Source organism: Saccoglossus kowalevskii, chromosome 1, assembly GCF_978046115.1.
Source record: "Saccoglossus kowalevskii chromosome 1, keSacKowa6.1, whole genome shotgun sequence".
In the NCBI taxonomy this organism is placed as follows: domain Eukaryota; kingdom Metazoa; phylum Hemichordata; class Enteropneusta; family Harrimaniidae; genus Saccoglossus; species Saccoglossus kowalevskii.
In genome coordinates, this window is record NC_140641.1 from 16,694,670 (window position 1) to 16,722,011 (window position 27,342).

At 37.6% G+C, this 27,342-nt stretch overlaps 3 protein-coding genes across 3 annotated transcripts; all 3 read right to left on the reverse strand.

Moving 5' to 3' along the window:
• Positions 1-811: 811 nt before the first annotated feature.
• On the reverse strand, positions 812-8,518 carry LOC144364025 (glycerophosphodiester phosphodiesterase 3-like). The gene is made up of 12 exons (XM_085496516.1): positions 8,462-8,518; positions 7,001-7,060; positions 6,551-6,649; positions 6,206-6,299; positions 5,907-6,064; positions 4,566-4,651; positions 4,142-4,292; positions 3,690-3,914; positions 3,441-3,544; positions 3,174-3,321; positions 1,729-1,814; positions 812-1,136 (listed from the first exon to the last, which is right to left on the reverse strand). Exons 1-12 carry the CDS (start codon positions 8,516-8,518, stop codon positions 1,079-1,081), a joined length of 1,326 nt encoding a protein of 441 aa, XP_085352642.1. The 3' UTR covers positions 812-1,078.
• A 139-nt stretch (positions 8,519-8,657) lies between these two features.
• Positions 8,658-11,254, reverse strand: LOC146750396 (glycerophosphodiester phosphodiesterase 2-like). Its single transcript, XM_085496519.1, has 4 exons — positions 11,137-11,254; positions 9,903-10,081; positions 9,449-9,552; positions 8,658-8,805 (listed from the first exon to the last, which is right to left on the reverse strand). The coding sequence occupies exons 2-4, from the start codon at positions 9,990-9,992 to the stop codon at positions 8,658-8,660; spliced, it is 342 nt and encodes a 113-aa protein (XP_085352645.1). The 5' UTR covers positions 9,993-10,081; positions 11,137-11,254.
• Positions 11,255-12,622: 1,368 nt separating this feature from the next.
• On the reverse strand, positions 12,623-27,063 carry LOC100378243 (neutral ceramidase-like). Its single transcript, XM_085496521.1, has 20 exons — positions 26,919-27,063; positions 25,430-25,515; positions 24,952-25,101; positions 23,700-23,876; positions 23,205-23,356; positions 22,949-23,026; positions 22,711-22,837; positions 22,324-22,449; positions 19,888-19,974; positions 19,611-19,724; positions 19,349-19,430; positions 18,717-18,829; positions 18,269-18,363; positions 18,015-18,054; positions 17,470-17,574; positions 16,607-16,702; positions 16,358-16,501; positions 15,685-15,738; positions 15,046-15,125; positions 12,623-14,770 (listed from the first exon to the last, which is right to left on the reverse strand). Exons 1-20 carry the CDS (start codon positions 27,061-27,063, stop codon positions 14,350-14,352), a joined length of 2,472 nt encoding a protein of 823 aa, XP_085352647.1. The 3' UTR covers positions 12,623-14,349.
• Between the last annotated feature and the right edge of the window lie 279 nt (positions 27,064-27,342).

A 27,342-nucleotide genomic window follows, 5' to 3' on the forward strand; every position in this document is an offset into this window, starting at 1 on the left:
TGAAAAATCAATAACATTAAATATGCATGTGAAGCGATTGTTCGTACTGTACGTATCAAAGACAATGTTGCATTGTTTCATCGAACGCTTATTTAGTAACGTACGAGAGTAACGTCTTAGTTGATAACTCATAAAACAAGGTGTTCATCATCATACAGTATTAAACAACAATATTGAAATGTGCGCCTGTTATCGCTCATCGTACTCCACTTTTTTAATTAAACTAAAAAAAATAAAAACCACTACCGTTTACAAATATTATTATGAAAATTAATTATTGGATTAAATCCTAACCTATCAATTTATTATGTGTTGATAGATTGTCATTATATACCGTTACATACCGAATAAAGTGTACAAAGACAGTTGAGTCGAAGCATATATACAAGCTGCATTCTGATTGGTCTGTCTCACCGATACTTGTATCTGCTGTCTGCTCCCTAATCACAATAAACACTGTTTCCATTTCGCCATAATTAAAATTGACACACTTACTTGCCGCCATGTTAACGTTGGTTTGTAGGACACTTTATCGCGCATGCGTGACACGAAGACTATGGTGCTTTAAACCAATATAACCACTCTTTCGTTATATACATTAACATCGTTATATATATATATATATATATATATATATATATATATATATATATATATATATATATATATATATATATATATATATATATATATATATATATATATTATTTACGGATCTAGGTGGACATCAATACCAGTATGAATTTTCGCGCCCACCTCTCTCACGTGTCGCGGGACCGTCACGAGATTTTGTTTCAAACTATACTAGGGATGACTTGTGTCGTATATCGTTATATTGTTATATGTTCACTGTAAATAGTTACACATTGTCGCCTTTCCCGACTGACTGTATGTATCCCTGTGGCTGTGCAATAAATAATACTTCTCGTAGATGCGAATTGCATAATAAATATACTATTTGGATAGAAGACAAATGTATGTAGGCTGTCACGTGTCACATGTATTTCTTCTCATTCCATCACTTCGCTTCCCTGCTCTGTTCAATCTGCAGCATTTTTTTTTAAAATTAACGAATACGTCAATGTTTGGACATTTCTGACGAGTCTGTGTAGACGTCTCGCTTATGTCTGTTTCGCCTAAAAAGAAATTAATAATACATTTGTTAATATCACTGCATTTGCTTGCCTAATTACCTTATTTGATTTTATTTGTTGTTGTTGCTGCAATTGAACAAATGTCATGTGATATCATCTATTACTCCTCGTATGACATCATCATTTAACGGATTGAATACTAGTAACAGTGATTGGTAGCGTGATGTAATGAAGCGAAAGTATTAACGTTTGGCTCGATATCACAAATGCAAAACTTTCGTCGAGCCAGTTGAATAAATCCCACTTATTCACAAAGTAATCCATCATTTTTTGTAAGGTCGTTTGCAGTGAACTTTCAGTTCAATTGAACCACTTTATTGAGTTATTGGCAAAATCAAATATGGCCGCCACAAATCATAATCATTGTCATAAAATAAACACCGGTAAATTTGAAACTTTTTGGCATTTTATAGACCTGAATGCATCTGGTAAAATAAAAATTCCACTTTAAACCCGTGATAAATAAGAAAAAAAAACTAAAATAAACTATTTCAGGATAACCGAAAGTTGACTAGCCTCTTTCCATAATCTAGTTAGATTGCAATCGGATTTGGTATTTTCCGTTCGAACTTACCTGAATTGAATTATAAATATTACGATAACCCAGAATAGAGAGACAAAGTCAAAAATCAGCCATATTGTCAAATATTGAGAAGGACTCTGCAACATTGAAAAAAAAACATTATTATTATGCAAAGTGTCTTGTTGGAGCGATCACAGCTGCGTGACGACCATGGTGTTTTAAAGGGGCAATGTGAATATCATTGTGTTTTACAATATAGTATTTTTAGATACATGTACTTTAGTTTGATATTTTCTATTTTATAAACACAATATGGTATGGTTTATCGTAAACAAGTAGTACGACTTGAATTTGTCCATTCGCAGGCTAGGTCACACCAGGGGGCGCTGTCTGACCTGATTGAACGTTTCAAAGCAACAACATTCTGTTTACGGATATACGAAATCGGTTCTGCTATTTTATTTTACTAAATTATGAACAATGAAATATAGAAGCATTTAAAATAAAAATAACAAAAAAATAAACAGATCCTAAAATTGCGAATCAGTAATGTTCACTCGCACGATTTCATATCCGTTCATCTATCTGTAAAAGCAGTAAGTTGGAACATTATACCTTGCAAATTCAAGATGGAAAAATAGCTAAGTTCAATCGGCAATCAGTTTACGCAACTAGTTTCTTGGCTGCAGTGCGTTCTACAAATTACACTAAAGAATACACCAGTGTCTTTAGCTCTACGGGTGATTTTATTGCGTTCAAAGATGTTCCATTTCAAACTACTACACGTCGCTATTTCCGACATTTTGTTCTTTAGCTTTCCGCGCAATGCTACACAGCGTCTGATCGGGCGCCTTTCCAACAGGCGTATCCAATCAAACTTGGCCATTTGTTTAACATAAAATACGCGTTTACCCAGGCTGATCCCGCACAGGTTGGTGGAGTCAGCAGTGAGTAGGCACCAACAAACCGTGCGATTCGGACGATGACCGATACAAGCAATGTTAGCAAAAGTACTAGAGTCAAATATCAAAAATAATCTTATGAATACTAGTATCAACAATTTCTAGACATTGATAAAAACGAATTTTAATGACCGCATTTCGGCAATTTGGGGATCATTTGTAGAATCAATACTTTACAACCATAGTCAGCGTTCTATTGGCCCATTGTTTATGAGTTATTGATGTATGCAAATAAGACTGTTATGCCGATGACGCCATGCCCCCCAAGAAAACGGCAGCGTACTGTTTCAATTTAATTATATTTTATTTTATTTCATTATTCATTTGTTAATAGTTTTTTGTTTTGTTTTTTCAAATACTCAATCTTATCCATAATACCTAAAATTCACACACACGAATCAATGAACTGTTACAAATGTTGCTCTCAATCAATGTTTTTTAATGTGTTAACTTTTTTATAATCGTGTTGAACAATTGGGTTATAATACCGTCAAATTGATCAGCTTCGTGGGATGTCAGCAATTCGATACTTACTAAAATCCACAGCGGCGCCTCCAGTGCTGTACTTCTCTGGCATCCATTTGTAGTCACAGAGGGCGCACCAGCGCACCAATAAAGCGAAAGAATCCAGTTCGTATTGACAGACAGAATATTCGTACTAATGTTGTGTTGCCAGTTGACGCTGCAAATAGGAAATTTGTATTTAAAAAAAATCAAAACAATTATAAGTGTTATGTTTAGAAGAATTCTGAACCATTTGTAAAGTTTCAAGCGTGTCTGAAAAATAAAAATAATTTATACCTGATCGAATCGAATGGGTAACCAACATATTCATTCGTAATTCGGTATGACGATTGTCTTCGAATAGCTATATTAACATGGTCCCCATCATTATCCCAATATACCTAAAACAACAACAACAACAACATACAAACAAACATGGCCAATCTCAATTTATTACCAATTACATTTATTATCTTAAATCATATATTTCAAATACCAAATAAATAAAGGCGATTGAACTTTATTCAGAAATAAAAGTGAACTTACAACCTCATTCTCGCTCACACCCGTTGAGTATATGGCCTGTAAAGTAATGTAGATCCAGTCGTTGTCATAGGGATGACCTGCTGTTGGTTGCTTCACATCCAGCAAAATACTCATGTTATAAGGATTGATGACGTACAACACCTCGGTCAAGGTTGGGATTGTCTGGTTACTGTATATGTCAATCATGGCTGTTGATAGACTGGATACGCTACCGTGTGGGTCTGTCTACAGAAGTGATACGTATATTAATATGCCATAGCCATCGGACCGCTTCGTGGTCGATATGAGCTCCATGTGATGTATATAAGTTATAAACTCTAACGCTTCGCACATATATGTCGCACGAAGCGTGCTTTATGGGTTGGAGAGTCGTACATTATTGTTTAAATATTGTCTGCATGGTGACCCTACCCTGCTCAACCCATATTTCACAGTCATTGGGGTTGTCATACCTGCAAAAACCAGGAACCAGAATCCAACTGCTTCAGTTCAGCCATAGAAAACTGGTCAGCTCCTCTTTGGGCTTGTTGCGGAAATACGTCTTCAACGTTCGTGGTCTCTGTTAGAATACGCCCGTGGTGTATGTATGGGACACCATCGAAACTGTATGTGAGATAAACGTCAAACTGTTAAATTGTAAACACTATCAACATGAATTGCGTTATTTTGTTTCATAAATATGATTCAATTTCAACCAAGCGAAATTATAATTTGATTAAATAAACACTTTCATATTTGTTTTAATGCTAGATAGGAATGCCTGAAAATAAGAAGTACATATTGCATTGCTTTATTTAATTATTTATTGTTCATCTTTGAATTACGATTCACACCTGTTGTGTGCTACAGCGTTATCGTACATACAGCGTGACAAACCTGATTCTTACGTCTGTTTTCAATCCATATATTTCACACTCTTCGATGGCTCGCTGGAATGATATGATAGTATTCTCCGGCGCAATCTACACGATGTACGAAATGAAATGATACAAAAATTACTACATGAATGCACATTTCCCGATCACCAAGCAATACATCTTTCATATGAGCCGCGCCCTCTAGCGACAATACGCTTCTATGACGTAAAAAGTTCAAATAAAGATCGTTCACATCGTCGGTATTGGATAGACGACGATGAAAAATGATTGTTAGTGAATTGTTAACACAGTAATTATCGCACATATACCAGCTCAATTATACCATTTCTCTTTTCTTCACATACCCGTAGTGTTAATGCGTTTGTAGCAATATCGCAAATGAGAGATTAGTCTATATTATTTTCAAGGATGGATTACAAGTTACAAGTTAAAATACGGCATGTGGGGTCACGGCCATGCTTTTTGAAAAGTTACACGTTTTCTGTACTTTTTTCGCATTTCACGCATTCACTATTAACATTTTTATTTGCTTTTTAATAATTTCACTTCATTTTAAAAATAGATTGACATTTGCAATCTTCCTTTTACTTTTTATATTTATATATTTATATTTGGTTGTCATTTTAACGATGCTGTAAAGTGTAACGCGTATGTACGTGTACATTGTCGGAATATTTCGCAGAGTGTCTGAATTAAGAATAGAGTCGTTTGTTGATTTGACTTGTACTTTTCAACGAGGATCGGCAAAAGGGTCGCTTAATGTTATCCAATGTGATCGTCTTCACGCGCCTTCACAAAAACGTGACAATTCCAAAAGTATGGTCATAGCCTTATTCGATTGCCGTATTCAAACAGTTTGGAAGGGAACAAGCGATGTATTATTTCATTCTTGTCAAAATATCTTTTGTTTCATTATTTATGTGGCATGCAAATGTTAATTTCTTTGTATTGGCTGTTGGTAAACTGACAATCTTTTGGTTCATCGATAATCAATCAAACAATTAGCATTGTGGGAAATTTATTCTTAGTATTATGTTAATATGCATTCAATAATGTCCCAGCAATGACTGGACTGGGTCATTGTAAGCAAAACAAACAACGCGAAATATCCCGCAATAGAAACAAGTAATTGTTAACAAGTATATATTAACAACGTTTGTAACAGTAATATTACACCACTGTACACAACGTTTTATAACTTTTTCTTTTGTCTTGTTTTTCATAGCTGTATAATGTGTGTGTTTGTAACCATCTTCCTTGCTACGGCAAAGAAAATTAAGCATCTTGGTTTTAATGTATTAAACGAGAACCCAGAAAGGATATTGATAAATATACTTACCTCTTCAGCACCACGATTTGCATATATGTGGGGTTTTAATGGCAATGCATCGTTCTCCAATATACATGGACAATTTTTGATTGCCAGGGGCAACAGATACAAGATGATTAACCCTATCCAGTATAACAGCGTTAATATAATGCATCCAATCTCCTGACCTGTGTGATCAACATACAGAAACAGAAAGTATGTATGTACATGTAAAGTAGTAATGTAACACGTGACCAGTGCATCAAAACACAATATCTACTTATGATTGAATAAAATAGATGAACGAATTCAAATTGGAATTAATTTACCTCGTCCCCATAGCCTGGCAAGGGCTCCCGATGCTGGCCATGACAGGAAGGTCACGAGTATCACTGCGACTATTTGATAAAACGGCGCGAGAAACTGTGGGTATGAATCACACGTTGGAATCAAATTAATTCCAGTGGACAACAATGACAGGCAGATGAAATTTTCGACTTAAATGTGAACATTCCGTTATTTCACAAATATTAAATGGCAGCGATATAAATCAATATATATTTAATGTTTTCCCTTCGTTGGGCAAGATTATAGGAATTTAATGATAGGTGTTTAGTAATTGTTTTTTAGGGGTTTTTGTTTATATTTGATTGTACATAAGTAATATTTCTTACACTCAAAGAAAGGGAAGCGTGGGTCCACGCCTCACTAAAATAAACGTCGATCACTATAATAAACACTATTCCACATGAGAGACACAACAGGACCAAAATCTGATAAAAAAAACAGAACAAGGTATTGAAAGCAAACCCTAAAATTAAAATAGACGATATATTTGAACAATTATTATTAAATTATGTAAATGTTACTATGCGTTTACTGGTACAATAATACTTAAAAACAGTTCCAAATAATAAGCATACACAATTGAAAGTTTTGAGTTATTTCAATCGATATCGTGCCTAAAATACGATGTCATCTTTTCATACATGAAGTATCTTATAATCGGGTTTATGACTGCCTGTTATCGATATCCGAAATATGTCTTGACATGAAATATCAAAATTGTCAAAAAAACACACATACTATGTACTCGTATAATATACAATATATTTTCGACTAACCTTGTTAAGCCAATGTATGTACAGTTTCTGTTTTATAACAAAATGGCAAACGGCTAGTATCTTCAAAGAGGTAGATCAGAAAGTATAAAATGACATTAAATGAATGATTCTGATATACGTCTATACATACATGTTGAATTTCGAAAGACAATAATGTCACGTGTCAGATGTAATTAAATTATGACTGATACCAATATATGTCGGGTAATGTACAAGCAAGGACAGAATAACGCGACTGTTTCTGCACGTGGTGATTGGCGGAACGCGCGTCACGAGCGCGCGTCGCACAGCACTATTTGCAGTGTCTGCGCCCTCTGTAGTTGACGAGGTTAACGTCATGCAAAGTAATTCTTATCTCAGACCACTTCTTTAGTGGTCTGAGTTCTTATGAAGCACGTATTAGCGTTGCTACTGAGTCAACACATAAATCGCTTCGCAATTGGCCCATATACCTTTCTCCCACTCAGTCGTCTAAATTCGCTTTCTATTGTAATATGTTCATCAAGCATATCTTTGCTGGCGATTTGTTTTTAAAATATTGGCGACTCAAACAAACTAGCTCTTTGAATACACCCGTTCTATAAATCGCGCCCTCCAGTGGCCATGCACTTTTATGAAGTAAATGGATGACACGAAGGCCGTTCAAAGCCTCAGTGTCGTTTTGATCTGTAGTTTTTCATCAATGAAGATTCTATTTTGATAGATATTGTGTGATATAGGTGACGAATGACTACATAACCAAACACAGTTGTTTATTTGAACAATATTGCTTTACAAATTTACGTCATTTTGACGTCACATGAGCGTCACTAGGCGCAACATATAGGAATGGTGTATTTTTGTTGGTTTGGCAACGTTTTACTGGCGGGGTGTGTATATGGTTGTTTGAAACCCCCTACCCCTTATCAGACAGAAATATACTCAAATTGCCTACCCCTTTTCAGACAAACTGTGGATTTGTTACACCCCTTTCCAGACAGTAAGCATAAATGGTACCAAGGGAAAAGCAAGTAGACTCCCGGGGATGGACTTTGACGATCGAAATGTAGTTACAGAAAGAAAAATCAGCTTCATTCTCCTGATTGTTGGATCACTCAAGTCCTAAAGTCAGTCTTTGGAAAATATGGACCCTTTTCCCGACAGAAATAATAAAAAAAGGATACTCCTTTTCAGACAGAAGTGGTGAATTTGGAACCCCTTTTGGCGGCACATATACATATAGCACTTCAATGTGAGTACCCCCACCCCGGGGGGGGGTTCAATTCAGAAAACATTGACGAGCACCAGTTGCGAAGAGACATTCTGCATGTTTCAGGTTCCACAGTGAAAAACAATTGTTAAAATTAATACCACTGTACCATGGCACAGGTTGTGTTCAGTTTAACTGAGCAGCCTTGGTCAAATCACCGGTGTTCTGGGACGGTGGTTAAATTCATATGTACGTTAAAATCATGAGTGTACCAATGCCTCCCTTGAGGTAGCGCCATCTAGTGCTGAACGATTCTGTGTTGGCAACATTTCGTGGATGAATATAAGCAATGTCATTCATAGCGACAATGCTGTTCATTCAGTATTTAGAATGTAACAAATCTCTGACAGATGATAGATATTTGTCTGATAACCACATATCAAAACAAAGCAATGGCGAGTTGTGGACTTATTTAGCCACTAGAAGGCGCACAGGAATTACAGGAAAAGTGTATATACTCACTGTCAGTATAGAAGCCACGATAAAAACGAATATACACACGCCTAAGAAGGAAATATATGCATCAATCAAACTTCCTGTTTTGTTCCACATTCTCCTAAATAAAACATAAAGCAGACGAGTTTTGATAATAAATTGCGATATTTGGATTTCGATTGAAAAAGCAGCATTACCTCTGAATTACCTAAGAAACTAAACGCTGATTTTACATGTTGAAGACAAAATGGAAGAACAACATACAAATATATTTTCGAATTCCAAATATGGAATGATTACGCGTGTAAGAGTCATCTAATAATAAAAAAAAAACATGGCACCAGGGTTTGACCGGAATTCACACAAAGAAATCGCTGATACTGTTCTAAACGTTTTGGATTTCGGCATTCCCATGATGTATCCTTGGAAGGAAAAGATATCTGAATAAGGTTATTACGAGTATACCTCGAAATATGCACTCAGACAGTACGCCGTCGCATCGATCTCCGCTGCGCTCCAGTCGATACTCCCGCTGTGCTGTCTTCGTGCTTATTTTGAAGTATCCTCGTAATAACCTCATATTCTTGTTACATGTGCATAAACTACTAGGATGGTAAAGAGAATCGTGCCCTTTTTCTTTGTGTGTCCTTCGATTTTATTTGATTCAATGACGATAATATACTGCATATGCATATATCGTCGGCATTCCAATACACGAGCACTAAGATGCAAAACATTTGGTGAATACTTGTAATGTTACTTACCAGTTAAAATTTTGGCTGTTGTTTTCAGCCACAATCCAAACATACATGGCCGTCATATCCAGGATGAATGCCAACACGAGAAAAATAAAGAAAATCCACTCCATCTGGTATTTGCAGAAATATGAATAAATTGGCATAACTGATAGTAACACATCAAGGTAAATTGTATTCTAAACCAATGGGTTGTATTAACGTGACGCATTACGTCATGCAAAGCAGGTAAGCGATTCTTTAATAAAATTAAACAGGTGGGCTGGAGGATTTTGAAAAAAAAATGTCGAAAATGAAGACAACAACATGTAAATGTCCATGAGCAAAATGTAAGGAAATGGAAGGAAATATGAATAAAAAATATCATCATCATCATCATCATCATCATCATCATCATCATCATCATCATCATCATCATCATCATCGTGCGATTACGTATTTGTGCATTACCTATTATACTCACCAGAGTCGTGTGACTTGTCGATCGATGGGCCACGTTCCATCGGCAACCCAATGAACAGGTGACGCAGGTAATACAACAATGGTTACTCATGGTTACCACGGAAAAGGTTTTTGCGTCGTTCTCGGCTCGACTATAGCAGAATACATTCACCTATTACCCGGTATATTATTTCCGCCAAACTGATACATTAAAAAACGATAACATCAGTAAAACTTAATATTGAAATAAAATAATATTCTGTAGATATGGGTTTTATTTTTGCTTGACTCAAGTCACGTGTGTTTAAACATACCTCCTCCTAATGCTCGTGCATTTATGTGAGGGCGCCACAACTGTTACTAGGTGCGCATATATACAGTACCGTGTAGGCGTACCCTCACGATGTGCCTACACGCGTTGGAAGAGTTTAGCTCGGTGTTACTAAGTACACACCATCTAGTAGTACCGTAATATTTTGGTCTATTCTATACCGTAATCTAGTTCATATCCACCCAACCAAGTTCAAATGGAATTTCTGAAACGAGGTGATAGATGCACAATTCTCGTGAAATCATGGGCTCTATATCTGTGCGGAGCGGTGACGGTGCGATGATGTGTTCGCAACATCTGTTGCCGGGTAATAAAATGAGCATATAGTGAAAACGGTCATCATTTATAATGGCGCGTCAAGTACCGTTGAATTTAATCCATCCCATCACGGTTAATAAAAATAGAAACCGTATTTCCATACGTATTACAAGTAAGTGTTGAACACTGCGTATCAAGTACGTCTCCAATGGTATATCAAACTGAGGGGGAGGTAGTCGGATTGGCCTAAATGTAATCCAACAATCTAAAAATGTACCCAGCAGGTCATTGTGAGGTAAGAGACTATAATTTAAACATTAACAACCGTTACAATGATGACATGCTTTAAAAGTGATGATAATAATAGATATCACGTGATCTGTAACCCCCACGAATACCTGCATGCAGATTAACTGAGTGACGACACCGCCCCACTAAATATATTCTATGCGTTAATTCAAAACTAACACGTGTGTTAACACATGTATGACGGTTTGTACCACGGTATTTCGTTAAATAAATAATTCACCCGTGTGCTCATCGCGACCGTGGCGATAGCTGCGCGGCGGCGCCGATTGTGATGAATAACTTAGGAGCAAAGTCGACATCAGTACATTGATAAAAGTTAAATAAAGAGATAATTGTTTACTTAATCTTATAGTCATACCTGGCCAGGACACAGCGCGTTCATATAAACCTATCCCATGTCCAGCGAGGAGATGTGTGTTTATAATTATCTATGTACACAGTTCAGCACCATATTGCGACCTCGATGTCTGGTTATTTATACACATGTGAGCAGCGCATGCGTGCGCGTTTGTATTATATATACATGTATATATATATATACAATGAAACATGAGAAAATACATGGACTATCACCACGTTAGATTATATCGAATCATAATTTAATCGATTATATTTTATCTTTTATTTCTGTGTTAATTATATCTTGGTCAGAGGCAGTGCTGATAATACATGCATTTACTTCCGAATAGTGCATATATAATAACGCGTGTCATATAACAATTAAATTTCTGACTACACTCAGTGTGTTCTAGGCAACACCATTAGACCCGCATCAATCCAACCGAGTTTAAATACAAATGACGACACAATCACTAAATTTCGATTAATCGTAAACGCAAGGCCAAAATCGTGTTTTGATAAACAAGTGACGCCCTCCAGTGGCGAAGCGTTTCTGGGAGGATGGAAACATACAAAATACATGCTCGGTTATGTCGTCATTCGTTTTTTAGACTATGGTAAAGCTCCACTGCACCGACAAAATCGGAAAATCGCAGAAAAGGAACTCTGCAAATAACGAAAATGAATACAAGCTTTGGAGTAACAGCTGTAGACTTGCATCATACAGTCTCTTGTTCGTTTTTTTGGTGTGTTTTTCAATAAAATAAAATATCACTAAATGGTTACCAGGCTACAAACAGAAGACTGTATGGAAGTTTGCCACAGCTGTAGTGTATATCTGAGTCAATGGAATTTAAACAGGGTAGGTGAATGGTGAGAAAAATTCGGTGCGGCAAAATTTTGCAAGTCAGCAGCCTGAGAAATTTGCTCACCAAATCAAATAACGAATCCTTCACAATAAGTCCAGATTGACTAACAGAAATACAAATATATTCTACAAGACTGATATATTACCCATAATGCAAGGCGGGCCCCTAGCTCACCGTTGCAGTGAACATTTTTCTTGTGACGTCACATAAATTAGACAGTCATCGGTATAGAACTACATGTACATATGACATTTCTAACTGAGAGAAAGAAACAATATTTACCGAAAATTAACTGCTTCAAAATTAATAGCTATCTTTTTTATTCAAAATCGTTCATGAAATGATGAATTATTCTATTTGTATTCCATGTTTATGATTTCATTTAATACACTAATTCTATATTTTACTTTAATATCTGCTGCTACACTTTCTAAGATTTGTGCTTTATTAACAAGCATATTAAAAACATAGTAAATATCATAGATGTAGGTTATTTCTACTAGGTTACCAATAACGATTAATATAGAAATAGTATCGCGTGACCCTTTTTGTACTAGGTACTCTGTTCTCATTTCTTTGATTTTGTTGGGTTTAGACAGGTTTCCGTAACTATATATTTTCAAAATGAATACGCTGTTCTTTTCATTGTCATGGTTATGTTTTATTGCGTAAATACAAGTGATAAAAACAATCATACTAAAGTAGGGATGTGTGTGGCAAACTGTGTGTACCACAATGTGGTGCCGTCATTTAAAGCGAGGGAGTCGTCACCTGCGCATGCGGAACACGGCCATAGCGTGGCATTTCGTTTTTAGCATGCGTTGTTATACTAGTAGTCACTTTGGACTCAATTCCCGCACAAGCGCACGTGACAACACTTCGCTTTAAATGACTTATTCGAAAATAGATCTGCGTTCAGTCATTTTCAATGCGCTATTTTCCGTGAGTGTGTAACATGTTTCTAATCACTTAAAATCAAATAGGAAAAAAAACAAAAATTAAACTGTACGTTTTACACTATCATCGTCCGAATCGCACGGTTTCACTAAAGACGGCCATTCATAACCGTCCCACGAACCCGTGCGTGATTGTGTTAGGAAAAGCTGCATTTCACTGCAGTTAAATTGAGTCATTTGATTGGGCGCACCAAAGAGCTGGCGCCACCAATCAGCGTTGCTGTATCATAAATGTGAACGTCTGGGGTCATCACAGATTAAAACAATATCGGCGTGTAGGCTTTGCGCTTATTCACCGGGCGTCAAGAACTGGAGGTCTATATTCGTTGACGCGTTTCCAAAATGTTTTATTCCAGCGTTGAAAATTGTTTGTGGGCAAGTGAACGAATATTAAACATTAACAACCGTTAAAATGATGACATGCGATCCGTATTTGTGCAATCCGCATTTTAGTAAACTGACAATCCGGTTTCGTTGCAATAAACACATCATTTCCCTCAGATACAGCGCTAAGCGCTTTCTTTTGATGGTCAGTAAACTCGTTCACAGAGCAAAAACCGAGCAACACGTTGATTTCTATATACTATGATTTTAATTTTACCGAGTAATGTGTCGTTTCTATCATGAGGTCTGATTGGGTGAAGCAAATGAGTCCAAGTGAATCTTATAATCGTTTGAGGGCGTGTGACATACAGTAAATCGTGGTGAAACTTCCAAGGGTGAAAGCGGAGTAGTCGTCGCGCTGCGCATGTTCGACATTTGTGTTGATAAACATTGATTTTCCCACAATCCAATGCGCTCTTCAAATGGAAATCACAAGTATGAGGTTTGACCTGAGCGCAAATTGCACTGATTACCGCCGGTGAATCCTTCGAAATCATATGAAATTTACCCAATTAAAGCTTGGAAACGTGTCAGTTTGTACTCGTTGATCTGCGCAACAGTCAAAGTCGCCATCTTTGTTTACATGAGACCCATATATCTCGCACATGCGCAGCGCGACGACTACCGCGCTTTAATGTTGAAGCTATCACTGCGAGATCCCGCGTTGTGTGTGAAATCGAATGAAAAGTTGGACTAACAAGGGTCATAGCGTCGTACTGGTCGCAAAACATCGCGTGTAATTCGACAAACGCGCAACTATTTTTGACGCATTTACGATCTTAATATACTCATTTAATTATGGTAAATTTTGATGAAGTAAAGATAACTCAACGCCGTATTCCTCTCTGGGAGATGGGCATTCCGACATTGAACTATAAAATGAGAAGTTAATAAATGTTCAAAATCTGAATCATTCGAATTGGTTCGGCAGACGATCGATTCGCGTCTTTCGCGCATTACGCGAAATTTCGCAGTGAATCGAAAATCATCTATTGAATAAAACTACTTACACGTAATACAATATTACATTAACATTTTTTCGATGAACAAAAAGAAGAGCATGAAGCAAGAGAGATGCAGATGGCCATATATGCCAACAGCGCCCGCAACCGCCGTCGGTTCGACAATTTCAAAAGTAGAGGAGCACGCGCTTGCCGATACCGGTTCAACAGGATCTATTCCGGGTGGAAATGTGATGTCAACTATGCTGTCTTTATAATCAAAGTAGTAACACATCCGATATTTTCCATACGGTGTGTCGTCGGGAATATCCCATATTATCTCCGCGATACTTTGTCCGGTACCAGGGATTCCATCCAAAGGGAGGGTGAAGTTTTCTGGTAGAGTGATCGGTAACGTGGGCGGGTCATCTGGGAGTATAACGTCCGGAATTAATTCTATTAACTCAGGGACAGTCATTCGTGTTGTTGATTTCCAGTAAAACCTAAGTATTCAATTGAAAATAGGTAATTAATTAATTATATAATGCATTCATATATTAATTAATTAAATAATTCATTCATTCATGGTATCGCACAATTAAATAAATTTATACATCGCTCATGGGTGGACACACTAATTAAAGGGCGGCAGTCGTCGCGCCGCGTCCTGTTCGATATGGGACTCCTAGCGACGTATACAACGCGTGTAAAATACATTGTTTATTTACATGAAATTCGAACACGCGCTGCGCGACAACCGCCGCGCTTTAAACTGTACCTGGTGCACCAGTCGTAGTCTGTGTGGATGACAGTGCCAAAGTTGTTTACATCAAATATCTTGATAAAGGTATCTTCCAACTAGAAACAAAATCTTAGCATTATCCAAATGGAAGTTTCAGACATACATGACGTTAGTAAATGTTTAGGATGAAAGAATAGTCAAGTCATTGGTTAGTTTAGTAAAAATAATATGCAGCACAAAAAAATTATGTGAACTGGAGTAGAGCAGAGATGGTGGCCAAGGATAGACAGGAATGGAAGAACCTGATTGCAGCCTTATGTCCCGCCCGGTGTGGGATGAAGAGGACCACACCCATTGAGACGTTAATGTAGAATCACGTAGCTCACATAGTTACATGTGCTTTCAAGGGCAGATACAGGATTTTTTATGGGGGGTTCAAACTTTAAAATCGCCAGACTAAGTTAATGATTTTGTTATATTATACAAACACAATTTGAATAAATTTTCCAACAGGGGGGGGGGGTCCGGACCGCAAGAACCCCCCTCTAGATCCGCCACTGGCTTTCTACGTAGTAGTTTAAAGGTATAGTACCCATGGAACAAAACACTGCATTGCTTCACGTGATGTCCCAAAACTAACAGTATCATATCATGACATTTCATGGATGTACGTACCTTCAAATCGTTTCTAGGGTTTCCAGCTTGGAATGTCACATTAACACGGTCACCCTGTAACGACACATACGGTATTATTTGTATGTGCATTTTGTTCACAATAAATAAAACTCGGTGTCGGCTGTGGGTCCTTTGTCACATATTGTGTCACTCTGCACAGACCCCCTAATATGACGTAATTGATTATTTAGTGAATATTTAAGTACAGAAATTAAAATATTTGTTTTGCAGCTCAAAATGTGTCTGTGCACAGTTTGACCCCAGATAGCGAAACCTTTCTGCAATTTATTCAAAGTTACATTCTGAATCTGCTTTGTCATGTGATTTCAAAATATCAGTCAGTATGTAAACAGAGTGACTGAAAGGGAATGCGTTCCGTTCCTTGGATTGTACTATGGAATCATCAGTGTTCGAGCTGATCAAAGCGTCACAAGAGTCGTGTTAAATATGGGAACCGTGCAATGTATACACATAAAAATGCATTGTTTGTTTACAAGATCTCGATCCGTTACGCATTCATCAAATACCAAGATATTTTCATTAGAAAATGAAATCTACTTAGAATTCATAAATCGTGACGCGTCTGGATAACTACCGTACAGGAATACGTGACGATTTTTGTGAGTAAAGCGAGAGGCATCCCTTATGAAAGCTACAGAAAATGAACACACACCCTTTCGTAATATGCATCAGCGTCTCGCAGAACCGTACCAAATTCTTCTCCTTCATCATCTACTATTACTGTTAATGGCCAACCCCAAACTGTACCATCTTCATAAAAATTTGGTGGTTGTGGACCCAAATCTAGTTCTTCACCCTGTGTAAGCAAAATAAGAACACATATTGTCTAAATTCAGTCTCAATGAAAAGAAGAAGGATTCTAAGAATGTTTAGGCGTGTATTAAATCTACGAAAACAGTACCGTTGCAATGGCTTGTGTCAGATTTTCGTATTGGTACTGATATGCTTCCAAGGTGTGCGGACCGTAAATGGTGGAAGCAGCTTCATAACGCTGAATCTGTGAATAAATAGACACACATGTTATACCCACAACGTAATGTAGAAGAAATCAACAACCGTGACAGAAGCTATCACCCGGGAATAAGTGTTCATGGTAAAAGACGTGATACTGGATTGAGACCAATGTGTCAAAATGTTGGCCATGTCTGGAGCTAAATTGTCAAAATGTGTATCATGTCTAAAGCAAAATTGGCAAACATTATAACCGGTCCCACACAAAATAAATACACATACTCATTACTACCGAAGAATATACACGTATAGGATGTTTCTATGTCTAAACTGGAAAGAGAGCCGATTAAAGATTTGTTAAAAATATTCTGTCCATCAACCAATGGCCAAGAAAGTATAGTCCCTATTTCAGAAAAAAATCTAAAACGGGGAATAAATTGTAAACTCATAGTAGCTGCTGACATAGAAAGTAAAGTAAGCAAATAACACCGAATAAACGGCATGGTAAATGATACATCAAATCAAAGTAAATGGGTACTGCATGTGCGACTCAAACCGGTGCTACATATCTGGCTGTACAGGCCTTTGAAGCAATGTCTGGCTAAGCTCTCACGCTCTCTGCACGTAATAAACTCGGTTATTAAGCGTCCTGTTTTTGGAGGATGTCTGGTGGCCGTGGGGAAAATGTGTCGTTACGTAAAGCTAGGTGATTAGGTGCCGTATTTGCAACCCAGTTGAGATGTATACTAGTACAACGCTCACATACGGGAGACCATCCCCTCCCGATCACGTTTTTAGACAGGTTGTTCATACCTGATACTCTTCAAAGGTGGTAACATAGTGAGTATATAGGTTGCTCAAACCAGCTATCACAACCTCTGTGTCCTCTTCCACCCATTTGTTTTCATCAACGAGTTTCTGCGAATCGAGAGAAAATGTCATACTTTGGTGCCAAGCGAGCGCGTGCTAACTTGAACTAACTTTGATATGGAAAATCGATGCATTTGTTGTACGGAAGCCACTATGAAGCTTCCTCGTGTGTGTTATATATTGTCTCCGATTACGTCATCACGTGTAGCTTCGTTCCAAGAAAATTCACAGTCACATGGTGGCAAATTCGATTATACACAAATTTGTACTAATCGACTATACATTTAAAGTGTTTTCAGCTTTACTTTCAAAAAAACAATTGCCCACCAAATCGTGCTGTTGTTCTGTGATACATATGACACATACTGTGGAATATGTTAGTTATTATACCCCGACTGGCTACGAATTACAATGAACAATATAGGAATGCGTGACATACTCAGATAGCAAGATCACGTGACGCTGAAACCAGCAAACAGTTTATTTACCTGCTTCACGGAATCTCGAATTCTTCTTCCAGCCATGGTGCTAACAAACAAACGATTAAACAAAATTAAGGTAGAAGTAACTAATAATAACAGCGAAAGTAATTACTCATTTCTATACTGGGTTTTTGTGTTGCGCATTTAAATACTAATGCGAAATGAAACAAGTTTAAGGGTAAACGGAAGTCATAATAGTTTATTCCAAATCACTGTGATATGAAAATGTATTCAGACAGTCCTACGAATGCATGTCTCACCTGAATTCGCCTGGTACCACCAGTAGGACAAAGCCCCCAATGGTTAGCACTTGCGTATCGACAATCGTTGGATGGAAGTCCCAGGTAGCATCGGCCTGATATTAACAATATACAAACGTAATAATCTTTGGTTTGAGTTTATCACAACACAGCTGTACATTCTTAATACCAGAGGTTTGTCTTTGCAAATAATAGTCATCTTTAAATTCCTCGAAAATTTCCACGAAAGTCAAATTTCGCATTTTTTCTAATTATTGAACCCACCATCGATTAATATATTCAGTTAATAAAAAAAATTACCAAGACATTATAGGTAAATACATAGAAATATTGCACCAGAATGTCCAGATAACTATGTACGGCTCATACGATTATACTAACTGTGGTTATTTGAAAGTACAGAGGCATTTGATAATGTTGTATATCTGTTCTGAACCAGTGAACTAACCTCTCCAGTGGGCAACAGTACTGGTTTAGGCTCATGGCAATCAATAAGCTCTTGCGTAGGCTCTTTAATTGCGTCACGGACGCTATCCCAAAATGCACTGCCGGTAGTATCACCTTTTGATAAAAAAAAAACAAAAAAATGTATATAGTAAATTAACGTTGCATTATCTATTACATTATTTGAAATTTGTTAACATATGTAGTAATCTTGGGGGTCATGAACCCAAATCACATCATTGGCGATTCATGCGTGTCTGAATATGGCTAATTTACTAGAACATCGACCTAAACACCCTGTTAAGTACAATTAGCATATTTGCAGTCGCCCTTTAACTACCAGTTACAAATAATTGCCCCAGAGCTTGTGACATGTGAATTTAATAAATTCCAATGTCTAATCACTTAGGCATTTGCAATTCAATCAAGTATGTTTCAATGATTTTGTCAGTTTGGGTGATATCATTGATCCGTGCAGGTGTATAACGCACTTTCGTCGTCATTGGGTAACATCGATCCTTTGCCGTTAAAACATTTGCGGGGCTTTGTGTCACAAAATATATTAGTACGTCTTGAAGTCCTTAATTTTTTATTACAGTTTGTAGTCTATCGTGTCATTAGAGTAGTTCGATATACCTTGAGTGAAATTGAAAGCTCCTGAACCATCGATGGTTCCCGCAGCAAAACTATAACCAAGGGCAGGTAGACACGTGGTTACCTGGAATGAAATTGAAATGTATTCTATTCGAATGATATAATGTTAAATATAAATTTTCTTTTAAATTCTGTACAACTAAATTAAAACTTTAATGCTAGAGAAATGTCAGTGAAAACGCCTGTCATAGAATATAGACACATTTTAGACGAGCACGACCCACATTCTACGAGAGTTACCCACCTCGGTTCCGTTTTTCAAAGGAAAAGTGAAGTTACCCATATCTACATATTGGTGAATGTAACCAACTGGCCCTGTCAAAGGTACACTCGTCTGTGCCTCGTCTTCGTATAATTCCTGTTAAATCAGTTGGAATCGACAATGATTACATAAGACTGTCAAGAAATATTCGATGTGAAAATATCCTGCTCCAAACCTCCTATTTCGAAATTATACACATATTTGTTAATGCATCGACATTAATATTGGGAGCATTAAGTATAGCATATATTCTGCTTACCAGTGCTTTAGCATATTGCCGCTCACCAATAATAGCGGTACTTTCGAACATGTTGTCCCCTGGACCAAATGCAACACAGAAATCCTCCTGTTGGATTTGGAAAAAGTTAACAACTATTCCATTTGTTGCAAAATGACACTAAAATGATGATATAGAACGTCACAATATAAATGACGACAATAAGACTACTAGATTATATAGTAACAAACAAATAAATGACTGACAGACAGAGAGCGTGAGACAATCACGTCCTCACAATACTATCAGGTCAGGACAATCCAGGGTAGTTCTCCCCATCCTACGTGTAAGGACAATCACATGCAGTTCTCCTTAAGTAGTTCGCCTAAACACAATCATGTGTAATTCTCCCTATCCTATTTTGTCAGGATAATCGTGCATAGTTATCCCAATTTCATCATATTGGGCGAAACACTTGTAGTTCTCCCCATTCAAACTTGACAGAAAAAGTTTCCGTAGTTCTTCCATCCTACCATGTCAGGATAATCACCCATAATTTTCCCATCTTAGTATGTCAGGACATTCACCCATAGCTCCTCCATCCTACCATGTCAGAATAATCACACACAGTTCTCCCATCCTCCTATGTTAGGAACATCACCTATAGTTCTCTCATCCTACTATGTCAAGAAATTCACACATAGTTCTCCCATCCTACTATGTTAGGAACATTACCTATAGTTCTCCCATCCTACTATGTCAGTAAAATCACCCATAGCTGTTCCATACAACCACCCATATTTTTCTATATCTTACCATGTCAGGATAATGGCCTATATTTCCCCCTATTATATCTTATACAATCACCCACAGTTCTCCCATTCTACTATGTCAGGACAATAACCCATCGTTCTCCCATCCTACTATGTCAGAACAATCATCCATAGTTCCCCCATCCTACCTTTTCAGGACAATCAACCGTAGTTTTCCCATCCTACTATGTCAGGACAATCACCCATATATCTCCCATCCTACTATGTCAATAAAATTACCCATAGTTCGCCCATCTACCATGTCAGGACAATCACCCATAGTTCCCCCATCTAACTATGTCAGGACAATCACCCATAGTTCTCCCATCCTACCATGTCAGGACAATCGCCCATAGTTCTCCCATCCTATTATGTCAGGACAATCACCCATAGTTTTGCCAACTACCATGTCAGAACAATCACCCATAGTTCTCCCATCCTACTATGTCAGGACAATCACCCATAGTTCTCTCATCCTACCATGTCAGGACAATCACCCATAGTTCTCCATCCTACCATGTCAGGACAATCACCCATAGTTTTCCCATCCTACCATGTCAGGACAATCACCCATAGTTCTCCCATCCTACCATGTCAAGACAATCACCCATAGTTTTGCCAACTACCATGTCAGGACAATCAGCCATAGTTCTCCCATCCTACCATGTCAGGACAATCACCCATAGTTTTCCCATCCTACCATGTCAGGACAATCACCATAGTTCTTCCATCCGACCATGTCAGGACAATCACCCATAGTTCTCCATCCTACCATGTCAGGACAATCACCCATAGTTTTCCCATCCTACCATGTCAGGACAATCACCCATAGTTCTCCCATCCTACCATGTGAGGACAATCACCCATAGTTCTTCCATCCTACCATGTCAGGATAATCGCCCATATTTCTCCGCATCCATTCTTTCAGAACAATCACCCATAGTTCTGTATATCCTACCATGTCAGGACAATCACCCATAATTCTCCCATCCTACTATGTCAGGACAATCACCGATAGTTTTGCCAACTACCATGTCAAGACAATCATCCATATTTCTCCCACCTCCTACCATATCAGGACAGCCTCCCATATTTTCCGCATCCATCCTTTCAGAACAATCACACAATATTTCTCTATATCCTACCATGTCAGGATAATACCCCATATTTCTCCCTATTATACCATATCAGGACAATCAAACACAGTTCTCCCATCCTATTATGACAGGACAAGCACCCATAGTTCTCCCATCCTATTATGACAGAACAATAACCCATAGTTCTCCCATCCTACCATGTCAGAACAATCACCCATAGTTCTCCCATCCTACCATGTCAGAACAATCTCCCATAGTTCTTCCATCCAACCATGCCATGACAATCAGCATAGTTCTCGATATCCTACCATGTCAGGAGAATCACCCATAGTTTTTCCATATTACAATGTCTGGACAATCATCCATAGTTCTCCCATTCTATCATGTCCGGACAACCACCCATAGTTGTCCCATCCCACCATGTCAGAACAATGTCCCATAGTTCTTCCATCCAACCATGTCAAGACAATCATCCATAGTTCTCGATATCTTACAATGTCAGGACAATCACCCGTAGTTCCCCCATCCCGCCATGTCAAGCCAATCATCCATAGTTCTTCCAATCCTACCTTATCTGGACAATCACTCGTCAAATAGTCACAATGGCTATCTTCACCGGCATAATAACAATGAGGATCCTTTGTATTGGGTGTGACATCACCTAGGTTGCTTTGAGCAAATGCTGCTACAAAAATCTGCAATATATATATAGCCATTACATTGAGATATGTTAGTCTACTAATTTACTTTGCATTCTTTGAAAACAAAATCTATAAAAAAAAACATACGTTTCAACAACTCAAAACTTATGAACTTCCTGATTTTTTTTTTATTTGCCAATTTTGTGAAAGTGTGGTTTACAGCTAATCCTAGCTAACGAATGTTAGTTTATGATTAAGTCACTCTCACCATACTTCCCAAACTAAGTGTACTAACAACAAAAGCAGTCTACCCACATTTTCATCTGTTGGTCTTTTGTCTGGACTGAAATGTCGTTCCATTAGATAAGCAGCATAACCTTTGTTGTCTCCACTAATCAAGTGATTGGTATTATTCATACTGGTTGGATGGACAGCAAACCAACTACAAGATACAATCAGTCAATCATTATCAAATTACGTCTATGTTTTGGGTAACAAAATCAAAACAATAAATGTTGAATACATTAGGCTGCATGTATCGCAATGTTCTTACTTCAGTGCTCCAATGTCTCTACCATCTTCAGCAACGAATTTCAGCAATACCATGGTTTTATCTACGTCATACGTGTACCTGCATAGAAGAAGAGTATATAACATTCATAGCGACACAGTTGTCGCGCCTCGAGTCAGGTTAACATGTGTGACAGAAACAATGAATACAATTTAGTGTTTCTTTACTATGCTTTACTTGACTTTACTGATTGAGTGACAATAAATGGTTGCGGTTGTTTTATATATTATGTAATTACTTGTCTCTTTCTTCTTGTGGATTAGCCTCATAACTTGCTGGACTTCTGTTTCTGTTTGCCCAGTGTGAATCGGCTCCAGTAGGGTCCACTACGTCGCCTTTGTTCATATAAATGTATCCAGGTTGGATGCTATTGTGTGCTCTTTGTATGCTCTATGGTTACGAGGAAAAATAATACATGGTGATTCATTAGAACAGTCACAAGGTGTTCTTCCAACTTCCAGGTGGTTTGCTTTCAATTTTCAAATAAACAGACAGGATACTAAATTATTTAATATGTGATTTAAACAACGTGAGGTGTATGAAGTGGAGGGAACTATTGATAGAGTGGTACGTAGACACGTATTTGCTTAAAGCGCGGTGGTCGTCGCGCAGCGCGTGTTCGATTTCATGTAAATAAACAATGTATTTTACACGCGTTGTATACGTCGCTATGAGTCCCACATCGAACAGGGCGCGGCACGACGACTGGCGCCCTTTAATAATGGTGTCTTACCAGAAAAAGTCCATCGACTATGGCTTGAAAACTTTGCTCATTGAATCCTATCGTTGTAACATCGTACAAGAGGTATTGCATATATCCACCTGGACCAGAGTGTGTGTGCTGACCGCTGAATGCCACGTTTTGATTGGTGTAAACTCCTGGATATTTAGCCTCTAGTAGCTTAAGAACCTATAAGAATAGATGTACTATTTAAGTATTATAGTTAAGTATTAGAGTGTCATGGATAGATGTGTACGTACTATGTAAGTTGATAATCGGATTATATATGCACATATGTTCAGAAAGCTCCTTATAAGAAGTTATTTCATTTCTTAGGAAATGAATCGTAAGTTATGAGCCCCTGGCTCAATATTGGTGACGTGGACTATAAATGAGACTTGCATACGGTCTCTTGTTTATTTGTTGGTGTTTTTTTCAATCAAATAAAATATCATGCGAGTGTGTAAATGGCGAAAGCTGGGCTATCGCGAAAATAAAATGTTACCGCAAAATAAACAAAAGAAAAAAAAATAACAAGGAAAACAAGGAAAGATGCAGATATGCAAACAGGCTCTTATTTTTGTGTTTTTTATTGAACAAATAGTTTCAGAGTAGATTGCGAAAAAAAGGTGAACGCGATTGCTTTATTTGTGACAACATCAGATTCCACAAGAGCCTATAGGCGCATACATGTCACGCTGACAACTGCGTCCTAGTAATATACCAATATTTTGGTCTGTGTGTTTGAAGCACCACCATCGACGTAATACCATTGTTTAGTTTCAGTGTATTTAAGGGTGCTATATACGCCTTTGGTATTGTTTTTCCAAACTGATGTTTCCATATAAAATGTACTGAACCACGAAAAGCAATATATTGATGGAAAGCCTATTTTTCACGAGTATAGTCACGTAATCTCTGTGTAAACACAGAATGACATTTTCGGTCAAAAAATAATTGAACTGTCCAATGAATGAACAAATTTAGTAGAACATTTGCAACAAAACAGTTTTTCAGAAAACGCTCACCACCATTCTGCGCTATTTGAGATATATATCAACATGATAGTTGGGAAAGAAATAATAATTTAGCTATCTTGAAAAAACAATGCGATCTGGTTCTCTCCGGTATTCAGAAATTAGAACGTAATTTCGAAACAAATAGGAAAACAGAACAATCCATTGCATACGTCAACTGGATGGAACCTGTGTCATGCGCATGGCACGTTGTGGCGACTATGGCGTGTTCGTTGCAATGTGCTCACCTCCAGTCTGACGATTTGTGATCCCATACCAATATCGGCGCTGACGAACACAAAACGATTGCCACCATTTTCATCCCCGACAATATAAGCACGACTGTATAGCCGTTGGTGAATTCCTCCTGTCTGCTGACTGAGCTTCGCATACCCCATCTAAATGTCACATGTATATGGAAATGTAAAGAATATGTATACATTTAGTATGCTTCAAACATAAAAAGTGACGACACACAACGAGGGTATGTTATTTCTTAAAAGCAATGTTTAAATTATAGGATGTCACTTCTTATGACAACATAACAAGGGTGTATCTGATATCTTTCAGTGGTCTGGGTTTATGGGGTGGTTTTTGCTTAAAATAGCGATAATAACTAGTTACAGAGAATCTTCACACTTCCCTGACATAACTGTGAAATATTAACACAAAATTAATGCCACCCCGCCCCACCAACCCCTGTAGAAATAATAGTCCAATCCGTACCATGCCGACATCGGCTGCAGGTCCCGTAACATCAGCGATTCCAACACCGATCATGTACTTGGTACCAGTCGTAGCCGGCAACGCCCCTGTAAAATATCAACACAATAGTCATGTAGATAACACGTTTAGTTAGCGAAACACGCAGGGGGGGTCACCCTATATTAAAACATTACACCATGTGCATTCTTGCTAAAAAAAAAAAAGGCCCCTGGGGCTGGCAGAACATTGGCAAACCATACCCCCTATTGCGGACACAATTTAAATTTAGTAGAGCAGACATATTGAAGAAAAATCACCCCCTATTGCAGCCTATTGAGAACATCCTACCCCCTATTGCGAGTATCTCTGCCGTTGTTTTTTTTGTTTTTTTTTTTTTTTGCTCTAAATTGGTGTCACTCGTTGTTTTATGGGTCAGCCAATTCGGGGCCCAGGGTGGTGTTCGTGCGTAATTTTGTATTTATTAATAATTAGTAAAATTCGAACATTAGAGATCAAGACGAAAGACACCAATAATAACACAAACTCAGAAACGAAGACATGCGTCGGTTATACAAATGTCGCACGCCCGCTTACTTTTTTGAGGAAACTAGTTCACTAAAAAATTTTAAAAAATCTGACTTATTTTTGTTTCTCGAAAATTGCAAACACTTGTCATTGAAGTTAAAAAAAACAACACTTTAATCATGCAGTAGTAGCAAGAGTTCAATGCCGATGATGTAATTCATGATGTAACGCATCGATCAATGTATAGAACGTCGAGCTTGCTACTACAGTAACATTGGTCAGAAACAACTCGGTGAAAACACGCTTCGTATCTGGCAAGGTTGTGTGCTTAATCAAGACTATGTATCGCAAATCCATTGCCGCATAATTTGTATCACTTTCTTTATACGCCAGTCTATGAAACGCGCGACATTAGATTGTTTACGTTACAGTACCAGTAAATCTAATATGGAAATCTGATGATTGCCTTCCATCTATTTTTAAATGACGGCTAAAGATCATGGAGGATCATGGGTGACTGCTTTATTGTATGTGTAGCATGTCACCTGTATCCCTAACAATGTAAATAAATAAATAAATAAATAAATAAATAAATAAATAAATAAATAAATAAATAAATAAATAAATAAATAAATAAATAAATAAATTAATTAATTAATTAATTAATTAATTAATTAATCCGTCATTTAAAAATAATTAATTAATTAATTAATCAGTTGCCTCGGGTGTTGTCCGTCGGGTTGCTTTATGAATCACCTTGTATCAAACAGCCAATAAAAAAAACATTACTCTTAGAAATAGTCAGGATTTCAGACATTTAGGCGTTATAAGGCACATGGATAAACATAAAAGAGGAAGAGTGGTGGGAATCAGCAATCATAATCCGGAAAGTGACACCACAAGTCCAAAATAAAATAAAATCACCTGACAAGTATACTACATGTGAAAGTCCATTTAAGTTAAACGTTATATAGGATGCACTTACTCGCTTGGGCGAGGGCGTCTTGGTCGTCGGCGGGTGATACGTAATAAACACCCATGGCGATGAACAAACCTAAAACTGCTAAGGCAAAACATGTGATGACAAGAGTTGACCATTTCTCTGCTGTCGTTCTTTCCTTAACGACCATTGTGGTGGTATTGTCGCAACTGTGTCTCTGCAAAAACACACACAAAAATAACTATGTGGTTCCGCTTTTCCGTGTGGAAGTGTCGATGTATTAATTTGTTGTCAAGAATCTATATCGGTACGCAATGACTACACATCAAAATACGTGGGTACTGTACAATGTTTAGCGTACATTGGCGTTACGGATGATGTGGGTACGATATTCCTATCCGACTGCACTGTATTCTGTGAGGCTCACAACTTTGAGAGATTGGCTTTGCATCGAATTGGAGGGGCTAAT